The 23,105-nt window shown below is 33.8% G+C and overlaps 1 protein-coding gene across 7 annotated transcripts in view; it reads left to right on the top strand.

The window, feature by feature from the left end:
- WDPCP (WD repeat containing planar cell polarity effector) overlaps positions 1-23,105 on the top strand; it is a 448,174-nt gene that overhangs the window by 180,492 nt on the left and 244,577 nt on the right. For all 7 annotated transcript variants that reach the window (XM_072743082.1, XM_025992718.2, XM_072743081.1 and 4 more), the window contains 2 exons: positions 4,176-4,364; positions 7,819-7,942. In XM_072743082.1, the coding sequence (XP_072599183.1) occupies positions 4,176-4,364; positions 7,819-7,942 (313 nt within the window). The remainder of the gene's footprint in view (positions 1-4,175; positions 4,365-7,818; positions 7,943-23,105) is intronic.

Below are 23,105 nucleotides of genomic sequence, written 5' to 3'. Positions count from 1 at the left end.
TGTAGATTCTTTAGAGCTTCCTGGGATGACTATGACAATGGCAATTAAAAACAGTTTTACAATCTTATTTATTAACCTGTATGCCGTTTATTTTGGTTTCTTCCCTTATTATACTAGCTAGGATCTCCAGTATAGTATTAAATAGAAGTGGCAAGAGAGGACATCCTTGCTTGGTTTTTGATCTTAGAAAGCATTTAGTTTTTTCACTATAAATATTATGTTATTAGGTTGAGAAAATCTATTCCATTCCTAGTTGGCTGAGACACATTATCTTGAGTATATATTGAATTTTTTTCAGGGGCTTTTTTTTTTGCATCATTAGAAATGATTATATGCTTTTTCTGGTCATATGGTGAATTGTACTGATTAGTTTCCAGATGTTTCAGTGGCCTTGCATTTGTTGGATAAATCTCTCATTTATGATATATGATCTGTTTAATATATTGCTGGACTTGCTAATATTTTGTTAAGGATTTTTCTATTTATGGGATATATTGGTATGTAGTTTTCTTTTTCCTTTCCTGTAATGTCTCTCATTTTTGATATTAGTGTAATGCTAACATCATGAAATGAGTTGACAAGTACTCCCTCTTTTATATTTTTGAGTTGTGTTGAGTTGATATTATTTCTTCTTTTGATGTTTGAGAGAATTCACCAATGAAGGCATCTGGACATGCAGGTTTTGTATGTGTGGGGCACATGCCTGCATGTGTATGTGTATAAAGGTCCTTTAACTATGAATTCAAATTTAAATAACAGTCATTCAAGTTATTTATTCCTTATTGAAAGAGCTTAGAGAGCTTGAATCTTACAAGGAATCCATTTCATTTAAATTATATTTGTGTAAAGTTATTCATATTAAACACTATTTTTTAATGTCTGTAGTTCTATAGTCTTTATTTTTGATTGGGTAAGTTGTGTCAAATCTATTTTTTTAATCAATTTAGGCAGAGGTTGGTCAATTTTACTGATCATTTCAAAGAGCCAGCTGTTGATTTCATTGGCTCTGCTTTATTTTCTATTTCTTATTTGTATCATTTCTACTCTTCAGTTTACTTTAGGTGTAATCTGCTCTTCTTTCCATAGGTTCTTAACATGAGAGCTTGTATTGTTGATTTTAGATCTTTCTTCTTTTCTAATTAAAACATTTAAAGCTAGAAATTTCCCTCTAAGTACTGCTATAGCTGTACCTCACAAATTTTGATGTTACATTTTTATTTTTATTCTGAAATTTCAAAATATTTTTTAATTTACTTTGTGATTTCTTCTTTATTTTTATTTATTTTTTTTAGTAATCTCTACCTCCAACGTGTGGGGCTGGAACTCATGACCCTGAGATCAAGAGTTCTATGCTCTACTGACTAAGCCAACCAGGCACCCCTGTGATTTCTTCTTTAAATCATAATTTGTTAGTTTAAGATTTTATTTATCTGAGAGAGAAAGACAGAGAGAGCACCAGTAGGGGGAAGGGCATTAGGGGAGGGGAAGGGACAAGCAGACTTCCTGCTGAGCAGGGAGCCTTGTGTGGGGCTTGATCCCAGGACCCTGAGACCATGACCTGAGCTGAAGTCGGACACTTAACAAACTGAGCCACACAGGTGCCCCTAAATCAGTTTATTTAAAAAAATGTTGACTAATTTCTAAATGTTTGGAGATTTTCCAAACATCTTTCTGTATTGATATTTAATTCTGTTGTGGTCAGAGAACCTACTCTGTATGATTTCAAAACAGTTAAATCTATTTATTTATTTATTTTATTTGTTTGTTCATTCATTCATTCATTCATTCATAAAAGACAAAGAGAAAGAGAGAGGCAGAGACACAGGCAGAGGGAGAAGCAGGCTCCATGCAGGGAGCCCAATGTGGGACTCCATCCCAGGACTCCAGGATCACTCCCTGGGCTGAAGGCAGGCGCTAAACTGCTAAGCCACCCAGGGATTCCCCAAAACAGTTAAAATTATTGAGGCTTGTTTTATCACCCTGAATATGCCACGTCTTGGTTGATATTCTGTATACATGTAAAAAGAATGTGTATTTTGCTGTTATTGGGTTAAATATTTTATATATGTCAGATCAAATTCATTATTAGTGTTTTTCAAGGTTTTTCTATCTACTGATTTTGTTTATGTGTTCTCTCAATTAGTGAGAGAGAAATGCTAAAATCTCCATTTATAATTATGGCTTTTGGCTTTTTCTCCTTTCAGTTCTATCACTTTTTGCTTTATTATTAAGGTACATTTAGGATATTATGGTTTTTCATGAATTTTCAATTCTTTATTATAAAGGTATAGATTTTTAGTTTAATTCATTTTTATTTTAGCAGTTTTTAAAGTCTTGCTGTTGTCTCCTGGCTTGCATGATTACAGAAGCAAAGTTTGCAATTTTTCATATCTTTGTATGTGTGTTCTTTTCTTTGGCTACTTTTTAAGATTTTTCTCTTTATCAACCTTTTGAACAATTTGATTACGATTATTTTTTTGGTTTTTTCTTGAGAGATCAGTTCCTTCGCTTGCTAGAATTATTGTTTAGGGTACAAATGGAGTCAACAGATTTCAGATATTTTTGGTTTCCTATCAAGTTCCTACATATTAATATCTACTGCCAAGGAACCACCCTGATTTATGAGAGCTTCCAGTGCCTAACTGCAGGCTCATGAAAGCTTTTGGATAGTACCATTCATTGATTTTACCAACACAAAAAGAATAGTGAGGTTTTATTGCTTAGTACAGTCAGGGCAATTCCCCAGATTCCCTATCAAGTTGAATCCTGTCAGATACAGCACAAATTCTCATTTTGATGTGACTTGAAGTTAAAATTAAGAATTTCGGCATCTTTCTTATGAACTCTAATATACTTTTTAAATCCTAAAACCTATAACTATTCCAGTTAAATGATGATGATAGTAATAAAAAGAAGAATTGCAGTAATATTTTATATATTTTACAGATTACAAATAATTTTACATACATTTTCTCATTTAGCTTTATGATTATTTATACTCAGAAGTTTTTATAGACTTACTCTAATTATCAAACATTGGCTGAAGTAAAAGGTTTTATAGCCAGCCATTTTTGAAAGATTACAAAAAAAAAATCAAACCCTGCTTAAAAGCCCTAATATTTACTGTTGTTTAATTACACAGAAATTATTAGTTTCAAATGATCAAGCATATATAAAAAATGATAAAATAATTAGAATGACCCATCCTTTGTGTGTGTGTTTGTGTGTGTGTGTGTGTGTGTGTGGTCTTACTCCTCTAAGATTAGAAGTGGAGGGACACCTGAGTGGTTCAATGGTGAGCCTCTACCTTCAGCTTAGGGCATGGTCCCGGGGCCCTGGGAGTGAGTCCTGAATCAGACTCCCTGCAGGGAGCCTGCTTCTCCCTCTGCCTTGTGTTTCTGCCTCTCTCTTTGTGTCTCTCATGAATAAATAAATCAAATCTAAAAAAAAAGAAAAACCAGATTAGAAGTGAATTTTCTTTCATTTTAGAAGGTTAAACATATGTTTATATTGTATCAAGAATATTTCAAGTAAATATTAGTTGTGAAGGGCATCATTAGCAGGATTAATCATTTCTTCAATAGAAAAGAATAGTTTTTAAATGCCAGTTTAAGGTAAATTGGTATGTGGTACCTATGAAAAAACTATCAATTGAGAGTACTCATTAATAAAAATAGACTTAAAAGTATTTATATAATCATATTTGTCATGGATATTTTGTACTTACCTGCACCCACACCAAAGTATATGGGGCTGACAACTAGGAACAACTTAGAACTAATGAAGCTGGTCAATAAGAACTGTGTTCACATCAAAAACCTGTCTTTAAATGTATACAACAGAGGCCTAAACAACTGATAGGAAAAATAGAGTTGGCTCTTGTGGTTTACCTAAAAATTCTTCTCATGTTTATTCGTTTTTAGTAAGCAGTTTGATTATGTGGAGTATAAATTAATGCTCAATGATAGGCATAAGATAGATGGAGTTGGTAGCTGGAATTCAAAATGAAGATTTAACCACAGATTCACTATTCTTAGCCTCCTGAATCCCACATTTCTAGCACTTAATGTAAGAAATGATTACTGTTTTTTTCCTTTATGGAAATGTTAACTCTGTTTTTATTAGTCTGCTTTTTATTTTTAAAAGAATCACTTGGTTTTACTTTTTTGTGACAGGTATTTTCACGCGAGGACAGCTGGGCCTGACAGACATCATATTCCAGTATATTCACTGTGATGAGATCCACGAGGCAATAAACATCCTGAGCAGTATGAACTGGGACACTCTGGGCCACGAGTGCTTTATCAGCATGAGTGCCATTGTAAACCATCTTCTTAGACAAAAACTCACTCCAGAGAGAGAAGGTCAGACATGAAATACATTTTGTAAATTGATTTTGTATATACATGAAGTACATTTTATTGAGTCAGTTATCTTTTGAGGATTTTTTGAGTTACATTATTGGAGATTGAAAGATAAAAATGTTAATGCCCTATTAAAACTGATAAGATCAGATGTCAAGTGTATGGAAAAAAATTATATGCTGGTTTACTATATAATGTCAACATAAACAGTAACTTTTTTTATATACCTATGTTGAAACTCACAATGCAGTCATTGTACGTTTCGGTTTAAGTTCATGTGTGGAATATTCAATTTCAAACTTTAATCAAGAATTTTATATACTCTCGGGGCACCTGGGTGGCTCAGTTGGTTAACTATCTGGTTTGATTTCAGCCTAGGTCATGATCTCAGGGTCATGAGATGGAGTCTGGGGTTGGGCTTCATTCAGTGAGGAGTCTGCTTGTCCCTCTCCTTCCCCCTCCACTCCCTTCCCTTCTCATACATGCACTGCCTCTCTCAAATTAATGAATAAATCTTAAAAAAAATTTTATGTATTCTCTAGGGTCTGGTACACAAAGAACCAAACAAAAGTCCTTATTCTTCCTTCACTTTAGACATTGATATTTTTCTCTCCCACCCCAAGTCTTTTGTCCAGAGAATAGTCCTTACCACTGATTTTGTGTGTGTGTGTGTGTGTGTGTGTGTGTGTGTGTGTGTGTGAGAGAGAGAGAGAGAGAGAGAGAGAGAGAAAGAGAGAGAGAAAGAGAGAAAGAGAATTGTAGTCCAGGCTGCTGCTCCTGTTTTCATTCTAACTGGTAGTTCTGATATCCTTCTGCCTGCTTAGATTTCTCTACATTCCCTCAGTAAGTAATTATACCCATAGGATCTAAGATAAGACACTGTTTTGTCTTTTTTTTTTTTTAAGTAAGCTGTATGCCCAGTGTGGGACTTGAACTCATGACCCTGTGATCAAGAGTTGCACGTTCTACCAACTGGAGCCAGCCAGGCACCCCTTAGATAGAATACTGCTTTTAAAAAGGGGGTAAAATAATGTGCCACATACAATGATGAAATTCATTTTTATATTTGTCAATTATCCAGCATATGTTATTTTTATTTTGAGTTATTTACTTAATGTAAAATGTACCTAAATGCTCTTGAACTTGTTTCTTTCTTTAAAATCTTTGCCAGATGCATTGACATTAATGATGAGAAGTCCTAGCCCATGAGAAACTGTTCCTACATAATTTACAAGATAGAGAAAACAGGAAATATGTCAAAAGGCTGGAGAGCTTTTCCCCTACTATTTTCTTTGAATGTTTATAGATTTTCTAACTCCATTTTATTACATTTCCAAAGTAAACACAGTGTTTAGATAAAATTCTATACATAACCTTCATTGTAGTAATTTTAGTGGGCATGTTCCTTCAGGAAGTTCACATTATGGGACTTGTCCCAACTCACAGGAGGCCCACAACAAGTATTTATTTAATGTTAATTGAATGTGCTTTTTGGAGGTAGTCCAACCCATCTATGGAAGGTCCAGTATTTCTACAGTGAGAAAATGCCTAGCACAGACAGTGCTGGGCCTACTCTAGGTACTCAGTGCATATTAGTTAAAAAGGAGAGTGTAACTTCAATATGTTAGGGTACTAGATATTACTGCAATATGTCTGCCTACGGAGTTATCTCAAGTACTTATTTCTTATATTGGTACACTCAAGATTAGGTACATTAGTAGGAAAAAAAAAAGCAGAATCCATAAAGAAAGTCTGTTATGGTATATGCAATCTAAACCAGAGATCTTAAATTTATAGTTGGAGAATTATAGAGAAGATAAAATATTGACAGTTGCTCAGGACACTGAGAAATTGCTGGCACCTTGGTGATTTTGTGTTGTAAGAAAGAGTACTAGGGAATTCACAAATGGGCATTATCAGATTCTTGCTTTAATAAAGGATATTTTCAAGGAACCATTTGGTAAGATAGGGAAATAAAAAAAGCTTGTATGATACTAGGCTATTAAAGTAAAACACTTTCATGATGCCGGGTTATCAGAATATGTACATTTTAAGTAGGTGTATGTGTTTTTCCCCAAGCAACTGCAAAATACATTTCTAAGACACTCAGAATTCTTCTCTATTGAGATTTATGCTCTGCGAATCTAACATTTGACGTGGTAATTTGTTTTCCTTTTTATTAGTGGAACCCAGTGAGCTCTTTTATTTGTAGCTGTGTTGTGGTTATCTTTGAGATCTTCATTTCTGCCTTAAACATCAAGCTGGGCTATCTAATGAATCTATAACTGTGCTGGGAGTTATGAGTATTCCATGTAGGCTTGAACATTTCAGAAGTACATGCTGTCAGGAAAACAAGCAATGGCAAGAGGATCTGGCTTGTTTTCACAATAGCATTGCCGTATTCAATTTTAATCTAAATTGACTGCTGCTTTGAAAGAAAATACCCCTAAAGTTCATCTTACTTTACTGTCTAGATTTGAGATTAAAAAAAAGAAATTACTAACAGCTTAGCCAACTCCATAGCAATTACTCTGATGAGGTATTTAATACTTTCAAACCAAATATGCCTAAAACTAAAGAGTTTTGCTAAATAAGGAATTGTTTATTCAATCCAGTGTTAGTAGTATAAAAATCAATGGAGTCTTACTGTGAACTGTGGTGTTGTCATACACCTGTCACCATTACTGTAATTATATAACTTCCAGGTATTTCTGGGAGAAAATACAACTCCAAAGGCATGGCATGGTAAAATTATGAAGTAGGCAAAATGCGCCTTTTTCTCCCAGTCTCTAGTCCTCTGGTTTATCAAAACTTGCTCTCCAATCCTTTTTTCCTAGCAAGGTGTCAGTTGACCAAGAGTGGATTAGCATGTCATCCCTCCCAGGGGTATTAGCTTTCATACTTGGACAAAACCAACAATCTTGTTTTTTAGGACAAGATTTAGGGAAGGTATGGGGACTTTCACTGTTTCTTTGAAATTGTCTTAGAAAGATATTATTACTCCAATAGGGCTATTTTGGTTTGCATTACTTTAAAAACACTTCTAATACTTAACTTCAATCCCCAATGCAAAAAGGTTAGTTTTCTCCTTTCAATTAAAGAGAGTAAATGTTGAGCACAGTGACTTGATTTTACTGGAAATACTAGTTCAAACTGTGTTACTTTGATGAGTCACTGTTTTAATTACCCATTTGTGGTGAGAGGTTGGTTCATTATGGATTTCTTCAGTTTTGACAGCTTTTTGTTGCTCAGAGTCATTGTCAGCTTTGCCTCAAGTGAAAGTTTATACACAGGTTTGTTTTTGTACCAGCTGTCATATTTTAATTTCATCTTTCCTGCAACAAGCTCACATTTCATCCAAGTTTGCAAAACCTGACTGACTGCAAACATGAGTATTCTGTTGTAATTGAAGGAGTTTCACTTGTTTTAGTGCTGCTATGTTTGAATTCCACAGCACAGCTTGAGGCAAGCCTTGGAACCTTTTATGCTCCAACAAGACCACTCCTGGATACAACCATATTGGAATATAGAGACGAAATCAGCAAATATGCAAGAAGATTCTTCCATCACTTGCTCAGGTGAACAACATCTTGGAATTGATGAGCATCAGACTATCTATTTAATGAGCATTTTCTTTAATCAGAATATTCCATAATATGGCTGTTTTCTAATAGTCCATTTCCTAGGAAAAAAACGAATCTTCTCTTGATATTCTTGTTTTCCTTTTAAAGGATACATTTGAATATTGTTTAGGGCTTTTACATCATCAGTACATTTGAATATAACTTCCGCTTTAATATGAAAGCAAACAATACTAACTATGTAAAGTCAATTTCTTTTGGGCAAAGTCCATTTTAAAATATTAACTTAGTTGTGCTCTTAGCACTAGAGAAACATTTTAGTTTTAAATGAAACTAAAAATATGAATGTGCTATCAAGCTCTGAGACAGTCATTGGTTTGCTTTACTTTCAGAATTAGAATTGAAAGATTTGTTCATTGTCTTCTCATATAATGTGGCAAGTTCCTAGTTTCACTGTGCCTCATTTTCTCTGCTTTTTAAATAGGTATCATATATCTCTTTAATCTTAGGGATTATATGAAAAATTATATAATACCAAGAAATCACTGAGAAAAAACACTATAGAAGTTGAAGGATAAGTACATGAGCATATTCAATTATATATATAAAGTTCAAAAAACGGATGGATGTATGGATGGAAGGAAGGCTGGAAGGTGAATGGATGGATATAGATAGATGATAGCTAGATAGTTTAGGGGTACATATACATGTGTCAATGCTATAAATAAAAGCAAGGAAGTGATTAGCACAAAATTTAGGGTAGTATAGGGTGGGTTAAAAGAAATATGATAGGAATAGGCACATGGGAGCCTCCAAGATATTAGTAATGTTCCATTTTTTAATATGAGAGGGATATATATCGGGGTCCATTATAATATCATTCATTTAATTGAATATATATTGTATACTTTTATATATGATGTACTTTATAACAGGAAGCAATAGGATTATCAACTTCATGTAACAAAAGGAAGTATCGCATCGAGTTGCATATAGAGTTTTAATTTTACTAATCTGTTATAGTTCTTTTTAACTCTTTTAAGGAATTTCATGTGTAATCTCTCCTTTTTTCTTAACAACCCTGTAAGAGGGTATTATCATTTGACAAATAAGGTATTTGTTAAGTGGCTCTTTGATCTCTACACAACAGTGAAGACTTTGGAAAATAATTTTTTTAGAAGCTGAGAAATGTTAATATATTACATGAATTATGATCTATGATGGAATCTGGCCTTTTTATCTGAATGACTTTAGCATATTCCAAGAGACTCTTCATTCTGAATAAGGCAGTTTTTTACATATGAACATATGCCAAAAATATTGGGGCTGATGTCACATCTATTTGGACTTAGGGCTTTGTTCTTTGCCATGCCTATATTTTGTTTTCCTTGTTTCTGGGGAAAACTAATGAATTCACCTCCTGCCTGAAGAGCCCAAAAAGATTAATGTGAATGAAACATGTTTTGGAGGCATATTCTTGGTGGCCTCACTATGTTTGGCTTCTTTGACTTTATGCATTGATTTAGTTGAGCATAAGTCTTACATTTTATAATGTTGCTGGTCGTAGGATGCTCATATCCTGCTTATATTCATACAGTGTACTAATGTGCAATGTTTTGTTCATTGAGTTTTCTTCAAATGCAGTATTCTAATTATGTTTTGGAATGTATTTTGATGAGGTGACTATTATTGTTATCATTATTATTAGACACTGGCATTTCTGTGTGGTTATACCTGGAATTGAATATTTTTCCTTGGGATATACTAGGTTTTTCACATTTTCTTTATTGCAGGCTTTGCAATTATTTCAGTGATAATGAGTGTTTTTATTAGTTCTTTTGACAGGCTATGTATGTCATGAAAAAAGCAGAGTAAGTTTAGAAGAAATTAAATGAGATACCTTAAATTGGAATTATTCTTTTGTTTAATCTGCTGCCAAGAAGTTTTCCTGCTTAGGGGAGAGGAACAGGCCAAATACTTTTTTGTATTTGCAAAGTGCTAGAATTGAATTACAACCTGTACCTTTTCTAGCCAGTATGTTAATACTCTAAAAAAGTTATTAGATAATGGAATATGTCCTAAACAGTAAAGACCATCATAAAGAATTTCAAATTAAAGATGAAAACCAGGAGCACCATGCAGAGTAGGGATGTACCTCCAGTTATTAATTGGCAAAACTGAGGACCGAGATTGCTTGAGTCCTGATTGGGCTCTATTGATAAGGAATAAAATATTACTGTGATTTTAATTTCACAGAGCATATAAAGTGTGAAGTCATAGTATAAATTTGTGACAATTGACAATTATCTGTGTGGGTTATTAAAATACTTTTGCATACAATTTTGTTTTTATCTTGACATTAGAGGAAGACCATGGATCTTTTTATCTTTAGCAAGTTAAAAAAATTATCTTGACAGTCTTCTTCCAAATCCAAATGAATCTAAACTTTATTTTTATTTTATTTTATTTTATTTTATTTTATTTTATTTTATTTATTTTATTTTATTTATTCATTCATTCATTCATTCATTCATTCATTCATTCATGAGAGACACAGAGAGAGAGGCAGAGACACAGGCAGAGGGAGGAGCAGGCTCCATGCAGGGAGCCTGACGTGGGACTCGATCCGGGTTGCCAGGATCATGCATGTCCCTGCTGAAGGTGGCGCTAAACCGCTGAGCCACCGGGGCTGCCCGAATCTAAACTTTAAAACGAATTTCTCATGTCCTTTTTTGACACTTCTTTTTATGTGTTCAAAGTGGTAAATTTTCATAAAGAAATGTTTCCTGTAAATTTAAATCATTGCGGGGATCCCTGGGTGGCGCAGCGGTTTAGCGCCTGCCTTTGGCCCAGGGCGCGATCCTGGAGACCCGGGATCGAATCCCACATCGGGCTCCCGGTGCATGGAGCCTGCTTCTCCCTCTGCCTGTGTCTCTGCCTCTCTCTCTCTCTCTCTCTCTGTGACTATCATACATAGATTAAAAAAAAAAAAAAAAAATTTAAATCATTGCTCCTAACATTGAGGATAGAAAGCAGGATTACAATACTGATATGATAGCTAAATAAAATGTTTACTATGATAAAATTTTAAGTAGATAATACAGTTTAATTCATAAAATCATTAAGCTGGAAAAAACTTACCTATTGAAGATGTAGAGAAAAAAATTCAGTGTTCTTTACTTTACTCTCATATTCACACTTCTGACACCAGATAGGGAGGAGCTTTTTTTTCTCCCCATATTGACCAGTTCTCTGACACCTACTAGGTGTCCTATAATTCAGTTCAATTCTGACACTAAGAGAGTTAGCATAGACCCCACTTGTAAAGGGATCTGTCCCACAGAAGTGTCCCTACTTCAGCTGCCATTTGCAAGCAGTATGTCCCCATGTTACCCACAACTTCTGTCCAATTTGGCTACCAATGGAGAGTTTGCTGCTACCCCTTCCTCAGGTTCAATAATTTGCTAGCATGGTTCACAGAACCCAGGCGCGCAGTTTATTTACTATTGCTGGTATTTTAAAGGATGTATTAAAGGATACAAGTGAACAGCCAGATGAAGAGATATATAGGGCAAGTTATATGGGAAAGGATGTGGAACCTGATTCCCTTTCCAGGAGTGCCACCCTCTCAGCACCTCTACGTGTTCACCAAGTTTGGAAGCATTTTCAACTCAGTCCTTTTGGATATTTATGCAGGCTTCGTTACATAGGCATGATTGATTAAATAATTGGCCATTGGTAATAATTCAACCTCTGGCCCCTCTTCCCTAGCCCCAGGTTTGGGGGTGGGGCCGAAATTTCTAATCCTCTAATCTTGTGCTTGATTCCAGTGACAATCAGCCCCATCCTACAGGCTTTCACAAAGTCTGTAATATAAACTCAGGTGTGGCTGAAAAGGGCTTGTAACGAATAACAAAAGACTTTCCTTTCAGTTAGGAAATTCCAAGGATTTTAGGAGCTCTGTGCCAGGAATGGGACAAAGGCCAAATATGTATTTCTTATTATAAATCACAGAAGGCAAATGTAACTACCTAGGCTAAGTTCAGAAGTTGGTTGTTCACATCTGTGTCTTCATAAAATTGAATAGTCCTCCAGAACTATTGAATAGGAAAGTATTAACAAGTAAGAGCTTTTCATTATAAATAAATAGAAACTATAATAGGAACTCCTAGATACTGATAAAATAAAAGGGCAGACATTTCAAATGAATGTGCCACATATGAAGCTTATTGTACTCCTTGGAAATATAAAGGATTAAAATTAATTTATTCTACTTATTTCCCCTCTTAACTAGAAGACTACTGTTATCTGATTTAAATGGTATTAGGTGATTATGGCACAGAGTAATGCTTTCGGTTCTTATAAAATAGTAAGCAAAATGTTGAGAGAGCTTTATTGCCTACAAATAAAAATACTATGTAAAATATTTGAGGCGGAATTTATTGATGTCTGAATTTTCTTTTGCACTGCAACAAAAAGTAAGAGTAATTGATAGGTAAAAAGGGAGATGGATGGATATGTGATAAAACAATATTATAAAATGATGATAGAATCTAGGTGGTAAATATATTCTTTCAACTTTCTTAGATGTTTGAAATTTTTTTATAATAAGGTGTTGGAGGGAAATATACATTATATTGGAGTCAATATTTAGAGTTCAGTTATAGTTAGTGTTTTGGAAATTATTCTTAGCTTTCAAAATGGTTCTTAGCTTATGCAATAAATATATATGATAGGCAAAAAAATTTTGTGACTAAAACAGTTGCTAACCAATTTGATTTTTAAATGGTTTTCAATTATACTTTTCACTAATGGAGCATACACAGTAAGTAAAACCATTATATGAAATCAATTCAAAGAACATGAATTCTAAAACAGTAACCTCAGAATACTTAGGGAACAAGATAAATGCTTTGAAGAGAAAAACTTCCTGGTCAGATCATCTAAAATGCTGGATAGTATATCTAAAATATTTGCTTAAAGCAAGGTTGAGCTGGCAGGAAAGGAAGGGAAACGCTCAGAGGTTAAAATGACAAGGATGCTAGATTCCACAAGAGTAAGCAAACTCAAAGTTTCCCTTGAGGGTATGTGCTGGCACCTGGCAGTGAGGAACTTGGTTTACAAAGGCTGTATATTCAGAGTGTAGGAGACAAAGCCTAGGGCTCAAGCAGAGTGGGAGATTGGATCTGAGATTCCCCACATCAATCTAGTACCATTGAAGGGGTAGCACCTTCTCTGAACTATAAGGAAGGGGAGGGTATGAATGGCAAGAAGGAATAGTAGGCCAAAAAGAATATTAAACTTGTCGGAACACAAAAATTGATAGTATGAAACATAAACACTAATGTCTAATTCAGGTGGTTTTAAAAATTAAGATAAAATCCTGGACAGTAACAATAAATAAATTAGAAAATGAATGAAGAAGTTAAAGCATTCTATGGTCTTTATACTTTTCAAGAGGAATATAGAGATACTGATTAATACTAGATTTTATTAAGTGAAATATACATGGTAGATATTCTAGAGTAATCACTAAAAAAATAGAAATAGGGTGTATAATTTTTCAAACAAATACAGTGAAAATGTTGGATGAGGAAGAAATATTCACCCCAAAAGAAGGCAAGAATTGAGGGAGGGTGCAGCATACAGGGGGAAGAAACATTAAAAAAGCATTTTTAAAAAATGGAAAGCAAAACACAATGAGGTGGTAGAAATCAGTTTTAAAAATCAATAATCAATGTAAGTGAGCAAAATTTTTCTTGCAAAGGTTTTTGAAACGGAGTTTTCTAAGTTTTTACAAGAGACGTAAAACAAGTCTAAAAGTTAGAGAATGGAAGAAATTATACTAGGTAAATACCCAAAAAGGAGCTAGTGATGTTACAGAAATAGTCTTTAGAGCAAAATCATTAATAGGGATTACTAGAAATCAGTATTCGCAGAAAAATCGTTTAACTAGAAAGATATAACAATTGTAAATGTGTACAACATAGTTTAAGTACACATGAAATAAACTGATAAATCTACCAGCATAGCTGGGAGATTTTAATTTCTTTCATGTGGTAATTGATAGATTAAGCAAACAAAATATCAGTAAGAAAATGTAAGATTAGAACAACATAATTAAAAGCTTGATTTAATGGACATGTGTAGCGTACTATATACAACGTTGGTGATAATACTTTTTGCATGAACAGACAAAAACATTTTTTTTAAATTGACCATGTTCGAGGGCATAGAGCCATGAAAATTTCAAAAGATTAGTTGTCTTTACTCAGTAACTAATTTCTGAGCGTCACATGCCAGCACTTATTGTTAGAACTAGGACTATAGCAAAGAACAAAACAGATACACATACAAAATCAGATACACATACAAAATACAGATACAAAAATCTATGGCACCATAAAGTAAGTAAAATATATAATATTTTAGCTAATGATATATTCTACAAAGATGAACAAAGCTACTGGGGTTAGGGAGTGTTGAATGGTGGAATGAGTGGACTGCAGTTTTAAATAAAGTTGTCAAGGAAGGCCTCACTAAGAAGGTAAATATAAGTTAAATCCCAGGAGTTTCACTGAAGCAGTGAATGGAGAGGCAAGCTAATAGGAGAATGGGTCAGAGAGGGAACATGTGGCTTGGTAATATAAATCTTTGTTGCCTATTGTAAGGAATTGAGATTTTTTTTTTCTTGAATAGTAGGGGAAGTTAATAGATGATTTGGAATTAACTTGTGAATGGATCCTTCAGATGCTATGTCAGATAAGGGCAAGGAGAGCATTTGGGAGTCTATTGTAATAAGGACTGAGAAATAGTGGCTATTCAGAGCAGGCTGGCAAAGGGATGACGATAGAATGGTTGGATTTTGGATATATTAAAGGTTTTGCTGACAGCATTTGCTGACAGACTGGATAAAGAATATGATAGAAAGAGAAGTCAAAGATGACATCAAGTGTTTGGACCAGAGCAACTGGAAAAATGGAGTTGCTATCGACAAGACTGGTAAGAACACAGAAAGAATAAGTGTGTGGAAAAATGTCCTGAGATTGGTTTTGGACATGTTGAGTTTGAATGAGGAATTCAGAGGTGAGTTCTGAAGCAGGGTTATACAGTTAACTGTTTATGATGGAAAAGAAGAAAGACTCAAAGAGTTATACAGTGTAAGAAATTTTAAAAATATCAACAAAATATACTCAAAGAAAGTAGAAAAGGAAATAATATAAGTATGTTCAGAAGTTAACATAACAAAAAAGTGGCACAATAATCAATAAAGCTAAGCATTTGTTTTTTTGACAAGATTAGAAAATAGAAAAATAGTGAATAGTATGAGGGATATAAAAGAGGCCTAATGATAGACATATCAGAGGATTTTAAATATTGAAATAACCCTGTTTACTATGAACAACTTTATTACAAAAAACTTGAAAAATTAGGTGATATGGAAATTTTTTAGAAAAAAATAATGAAAACTAAAAAAGAAATAGAAGATCTGAATAGCTCTATAACCACTAAAAAATTAGTAATTAACATTTCCCATGAAGTAAGCTGCAGTCCCAAGATACTTTTAACAAGTGAAATTCTACCACTGTACTCACACAATTTTTTTTTGTTTTTCTTGTAGTCTGTTTTTCAAATGTATATATATTTACATAGTTGCAATTATTTAGTACATGAAATTTTATTTTTTATTTTTATTTTTTTAGTACATGAAATTTTATTATTTTATTTTATTTATTTATTTATTTTTATTTATGATAGTCACAGAGAGAGAGAGAGAGAGAGAGAGAGGCAGAGACATAGGCAGAGGGAGAAGCAGGCTCCATGCACCGGGAGCCCGACGTGGGATTCGATCCTGGGTCTCCAGGATCGCGCCCTGGGCCAAAGGCAGGCGCTAAACCGCTGCGCCACCCAGGGATCCCAGTACATGAAATTTTAAAGAAAAAATCCTAAGAGGGTTGATTTGATATGGTGGCATTCCAAGAAACTTTTACTCTCTTTGATATGGTACTCATATTTTAAAAATTTATTGTGGCCTTCAGAAAGTGGTCCACACACATATGAACAGACTTTTTGTTTGTTTTTTAAAGTTGAAAGAACAAAAAGGGAAAATAAGCAGAAGGGAAGAACAGAAAAACCTCAAGCCCTTCAACTAAAAGCACCTGGAAAGATTACTTTTATACGTGAATTTGCTGGTTTTCATGCGGGCCCAGTTAGGGCTGCTTGGGAAGGAAAACTGTGGGTATGAGGGTACTTTGGATTTCTGCCAAGGGGTTAGGGGCCTCTACCATAATAGCAGTTTGAAAAAACGTTGTAAAATCAGTAAACTAGGATACCAAACAAAATTGGCAGAGTATAGGTATAGATAAATTGAAGGATATTTCATGAACAAATTTTATATACTTGGCTCTTCTTAAGGTTCCCCTTTTGTAGTTAGGGGTGTGAGGTAGGGGTGTGGCCCAAACACTAATACTGTGTTGCATTTGGCAATCTGGCATTCCTTAAAGCATTACTTCCCTATATGTAACTATACCAATGAAGTAAGTCCTTAGATTTTGTTGATGTTGTTCACACATTCTCTCTCAGATATTGTATCTAAAAAATCATGATGGGTAAAAACTGCATTGTTAAGGAAAACCATGATTCTTTGGAAAGCTGTGATAATAACCATTCTATTTTAATAGAATTACTGTAATGGCCTTAGGAACTCTTTTGTCCAATACGAGAGAAATAGACTGGAATCATTGTAGGGGTCAAGCTAAGAGTGGGGATGGTCTGCTTGTAAGGCATCATTGAATGGATGAATCTTAAGACTTCTTAGAGTCAAGGGGCTCTTGGGTGGCTCAGTTGGTTAAGTGTCTGCCTTTGGCTTGGGTCATCATCTCCAGGTGTTGGGATCAACCCCCATTTTTTGTTTTTTTGTTTGCTTTCTGTTCAGTAAGGAGTCTGCTTCTCTCTCTCTCAAGTAAATAAATAATTTTTTTTTAAAAAAGGTAGAATTTGGCATCTTTCTGCTTTTTTTTATATATTCTTTCTATTAAAGTTTTTTTTTAGTAATTAATAAACTTCATTTTTGAGCAGTTTAGAGCAGTTAGATTCAGAGTAAAATTGGGAGGAAAGTCTAGAGACTTCTCATTTACCCTTTGTCCCCATATACTTTAATATTAATTTCCTTTTTTACTGATGATGAATGCATACATTTTCCTATATGAATGATTTGTATTATTATGTAAATGGCTATTATTTAATGTATACTAGTTAAAGCTGAGGGCTTTATAAAAATGATCTTATTTAATCCTCACATTTTAGCCTTGTTTTGTATTTTAGACATTCCGAGAGGTATGTAGTGATATCTCAGTGTAGCATTAGTTTCTATGCCCTAATGCATAGAGATGCTGAATATATTTTCATACAATTATTTGCCAGTAGTAGATCCTCTTTGATGAAGTGTCTCAATATCTTTTGCCCATTTTCTAATTTTTTTTTACTGTTCCATTTTGAGAGTTCTTTATATGTTTTGATTCTTGGCCTTGGGAAATGCTTCTGCTTAAGCTCTCTGGAAGGGATAATGTAGAAATTTTGTTAATTTATTAAATACTCTCAAGTGGAAAAAAAATCTAGGCCTAGAGATTTCTTTTGTAGTGTTTTTTTAAATTATGAATTCAATTTCCTTAAAGTTACAGAGCTATGCAGATTGTGTTTCATATTAGATAGGTTTTGATTGTACTTCTTGAAGAATTAGTTTCATCTAAACTGTCAAATTTATGTTTGTATGTTGTTTGTAATATTCCCTTATTAACTGTTGGATGTCCATAGGGTCTATAGTGATAATCTGTTTCATTCTTGATATTAGTAATTTGTGTCTTCTTTCTTTGTCAGTCTTGTTAGATAGAGGTTCATCAATTTTATTGATCTTGTTGAAGAAATAGTGCTTTGTTTCACTGATTATTTTCCTCTTATTTTTTTTGTTTCAATTTCATTGATTTTATCCTTCTTGCTTTGGGTTTATTCTGCTCTTTTTTAAGTTTTTTGTGGTGGGAGCTTAGATTATTTTTCCATGGGTAATGTTTAATTATTTTTTTAAAAATTTATTACCAAAGTATAGTTGACATACAATGTTATATCAGTTTCAGGTGTACAATAGTGATGCAACAATTCTGTACATTACTTAATGTATATCACCACAATAACTGTAGTACCAAGGAAGCTTATTGACTTTAGACTTTTCCTCTTTTCCAATATGAGCATTTAGTGTTATAAATTTCCCTCTAATTACTGCTTTCACTGTGTCATGCATTTTGATATGTTGTATTTTCACTTTCAGTTAAAGTCTTATTTTTAAAATTTTACATTGATACTTTAACTCATTGGTTATTTAGTGGTATGTTGTTTGTAAGTGGAGATTTTCCTATTATCTGTTACTGATTTCTAGTTTGAGTCCATTGTGGTCAGAGAACACACTGTATGCTTTCACTTCTTTTACATATCTTAAGGTTTATTTTATGACCAGAATATCTAGGAAAGAATGTATACTCTGATGCTGTGGGGTGGAATGTTCTATAAATATCAGCAGATCAAGCTGGTTTATGGTGCTATTGAATTATAACATGACTTTACTGATTTTCTGTCTAGTTGTTCTATCCATTTTGAGAGAGGGGTATTGAAGTCTCCAACCATAATTGTGATTTATCTTTTTCTCTTTCCAGTTTTATCAGTTTTTCTCACATATTTTCAGATTTGAGGTTTGATATATACTGTCTTTATGGTAGAATGACTTACCCATTATGTAATATCTCTCTGTCTCTGGTAATTTTCTTTGCTCTTAAGTCTTTATCATTGTCAGCATAGAAACTTATTTATTTTTATTTGTGTTTGCATCATATTTTTTCCATCCTTAAGTGTTAATGTATATTATATTCGAAGTGAGTTTCCTGGAGGAAACATGTAAGTGGGTCATGTTTTAATTTTTATTTATTTAAGTATGTATGTATGTATGTATCTATTTAAATTTAAGTTAGTTAATATATAGTGTAGTATTGGGTTTCAGGAGTAGAATTTAATGATTGATCACTTACATATAACATTCAGTGCTCTTCCCAACAAGTGCCCTCCTTAATGCCCATCACTCATTACGATCATCCCCACACCTGCTTCCCCTCCAGCAACCCCCAGTTTGTTCTTTACTGTTGAGTCTTTTATATTTTGCCTCCTTCTCTGTTTTTAACATATTTTATTTTGCCTTCCCTTCCCCTACGTTCATCTTTTTTGTTTCTTAAAGTCTACACATGAGTGAAATAATATATTTGTCTTTCTCTGACTTACTATGCATACCATGTTACACTCTAGTATCATTCACATCATTGCAAGTGGCAAGATTTCATTCTTTTTTGATGGCAGACTAATATTCCATTATATATGTGTGTGTGTGTGTGTGTGTGTGTGTGTGTGTGTGTGTGTGTGAACATTCCACACACACACACACACACACACAACACATCTTCTTTATCCATTCATCAGTCAGTGGACATTTGGGCTCTTTCCATAATATGGCTGCTAGTGATAGTGCTGCTATAAACATTGGGGCGCAGGTGCCCCTTTGAATCAGCATTTTTGTAACCTTTGGATAAATACTTAGTGCAATTGCTGGGTCACAGGGTAGTTCTATTTTTAACTTTTTGGGGAACCTCAATACTGTTTTCCAGAGTGGCTGCACCAGTTTGCATTCCCACCAAGAGTGCAAAAAAGGGTTCCCTTTTCTTCACATCCTAGCCAACATCTGTTGTTTCCTGAGTTGTTAATTTTAGCCATTCTGACCTGGGTAAAGTGGTATGTCATTGTGGTTTTGATTTGTATTTCCCTGATGATGAGTGATGCTGAACATTTTTTCTTGTGCTTTTTGGTCATTTGTATAGAGAAATGTCGTTCATGTCTTCTACCCATTTCTTAATTGGATTATTTATTTTTAGGGTGTTGATTTTGAGGAGTTCTTATATGTAGATTATATGTATATATGTGTATATATATGTGTGTATGTATATACATTATATATATACATATATATGTATGTATACACATTATATATATACATATATATGTATGTATACATATATATGTATGTATGTGTGTATATATTCTGGATACTAGCCCTTTATCAGATATATCATTTGCAAATATCTTCTCCCATTCCATTGTTTGCTTTTAAGTTTTGTTGGTTGTTTCCTTCACTGTTGAAGCTTTTTATCTTGATGAACTCCCAATAGTTTACCTTTCCTTTTTTTTCCCCTTGCCTCAGGAGACACATCTAGGAAGCAGTTGCTATAGCTGATGTCAGAGAGGTTGCTACCTGTCTTTTTGTCTAGGTTTCTGATGGTTTCCTCTCATATTTAGTGCTTTCATCCATTTTGAATTTATTTTTATGTATGGCGTAAGAAAACATTCCAGTTTCATTCTTCAGCATGTTGTTGTCCACTTTTCCCATCACCAGTTGTTAAGAGACTTATCTTTTTTTCATTGGATATTTTTTCCTACTTTGTCAAAGATTAGTTGACCATAGTTGAGGGTCCATATCTGGATTTTCTATTCTGTTCCATTGATCTATGTGTCTGTTTTTGTGCCAGTTCCATACTATTTTGATGATTATAGCTTTGTAATATAGCTTGAAGTCTGGGATAATGATACCTCCTGCTTTGCTTTGCTTTCTCAATGTTACTTTGGCTATTTGGGTTTTTTTCTTGTTCCATACAAATATTAAAGTTATTTGTTCTAGTGTGAAAAATGCTGGTGTTATTTTGATCAAGGTTGCATTGAATGTGTAGATTACTTTGGGTAATATAGACATTTGAATAGTATTTGTTCTTTTAATCCATGAACATGGAATGTTTTTTCATTTCTTTGTATCTTCTTCAATTTCTTTCATAAGTGTTTTGTAGTTTTCAGAATACAGATCTTTTACCTCTTTGGTTAGGTTAATTCCTAGGTATCTTAACATTTTTGGTATAGTTGTAAATGGGATTGATTCCTTGATTTCTCTTTCTGCCGCTCCATTTTATATTTGTATAGAAATGCAACAGAATTCTGTATGTTGACTTTATATCCTGTATCTTTGCTGAATTCACATGTCAGTTCTACCAAGTTTTTGGTTCTTTCGGGTTTTTTACATAGAGTGTCACATCATCTGCGAAGCATGAAATTTGACTTCTTCCTTGCTGATTTGGATGCCTCTCACTTTTTTTGTTGTCTGATTGCTGAGACTAGGACTTCTAGTACTATGTTGAACAACAGTGGTAAAAATGGACTTCCCTGTTGTGTTCCTGACCATGTTGGAAAAGCCTTCTGTTTAACCTCCTTGAGAATGATAGTTTCTGTGGAATTTTCCTCTGGCCTTTATGATGTTGAGGTGTATGTTCCCTCTTTCCCTACTTGTTTGAGGGTTTTTATGAAGAAAGGATGTTGTATTTTGTCAAATGCTTTTTCTGCATCTATTGAGGATTATATGATTCTTATCCTTTCTATTATTATTGTTTCATATCACATTGATGGATTCATAAATATTGAACCACCCCTGCAGCCCAGAAATAAATCCCATTTGATCGTAGTGAATAATCCTTTCAGTGTACTGTTGGAATTTTTACATTCATGTTCATCAGGGATATATTGGTCTGTAATTCTGCTGGAGTCTTTGATTTTGGAATCACGGTAATGCTGGCCTCATAGAAAGAGTTTGAAAGTTTTCCTCCCATTGCTATTTTTTGGGAAAGTTTCAAAAAAGTAGGTATTAATTCATTTTTAAAAGCTTGGTAGAAGCCATCTGGCCCTGGAGTCTGCTTTGCTGGGAGATTTTGATTACCGATTTAATTATTTTGCTGGTTATGAGTCTGTTCAAATTTTCTATTTCCTCCTGTTTCATTTTTGATAGTTTATGTTTCTAGTAATTTATCCATTTCTTCCAGATTGCCCCATTTGTTGGCATATAATTGCTCATAATTGTCTTATATAATTGTTTGTATTTCTGTGGTTTTGTTTATAATCTCTCCTTTTTTAAGTCATTATTTATTTGGGTCCTTTCTCTTTTCTTTTTGAAAAGTCTGGCTAGAGGGTTATCAATTTTGTTATTTCTTTCAAAGAACCGTCTCCCAGCTTTGTTGATCTGTTCTACAAGTTTTCTTTTTTATTTATATATCATTAATTTTTTAGTAATCTTAATAATTTCCCATATTCTGTTAGTTTAGGCTTTATTTGCTGTTCTTTTTCCAGCTCCTTTAGGTATAAGGTTAGGTTGTTTATTTGAAACTTTTCTTGCTTTTTGAGAAAGGCCTATATTGCTATATACTTCCCTTTGCTGCATCCCAAATGTTTCTACTGTCATGTTTTCATTTTCTTTTGATCCTATGTATTTTGTTATTTCTTCTTTAATTTCCTGGTTACCTCATTCATTCTTTAGTAGGATATCCTTCATCCTCTTATGTATTTGTGGTCTTTCCAAATTTTTTCTTGTTAACTTCAGGTTTCATAGTATTATGGTGTGAAAATATGCGTAGTATGGTCTCAGTGTTTTTGTATTGATTGAGGCCTGATTGGTGACCTAGTATGTGACCTATTCTGGAAATGTTTCCATGTGCACTTGAAATGAATGTGTATTCTGCTGCTTTAGAATGAAATGCTCTGAATATATCTGTTGAGTCCCTGTGGTCCAGTGTGTCTTTCAAAGCCATCATTTCCTTGTTGATCTTCTGCTTAGATGATCTGTCCATTGTTATGAGTGGGGTGTTAATATCCCCTACTACGATTGTATTATTATCAATGAGTTTCTTTAGTTTGTTATTAATTATATTTGGCTAGTCCCAAGTTGGGGCATAAATATTTGCAATAGTTAGATCTTCTTGTTGGATAGATCCCTTTATAATGATATAGTTCCCTTCTTTATCTCTTTGGCTTAAAATCTACTTTGTCTGATATAAATATGGCTATTCAAGCTTTCTTTTAATGTCCTTTAGCATGATAGATGGTTCTCCGCCCCTTCACTTTTAATCTGGTCATGTCTTTGGGTCTAAAATGACTTTATTATAAGCAGCATAATGATGGATCTTGCTTTTTAAAAATCTATTCTGATACCTTATATCTTTTGCTTAAAGCATCGAGTTCATTTAAATTCAGAGTCATTATT

Source organism: Vulpes vulpes, chromosome 16, assembly GCF_048418805.1.
Source record: "Vulpes vulpes isolate BD-2025 chromosome 16, VulVul3, whole genome shotgun sequence".
Taxonomy (NCBI): domain Eukaryota; kingdom Metazoa; phylum Chordata; class Mammalia; order Carnivora; family Canidae; genus Vulpes; species Vulpes vulpes.
Note: the sequence above shows the minus strand (reverse complement) of the source record. Positions and strands in the feature narration are given on the sequence as shown.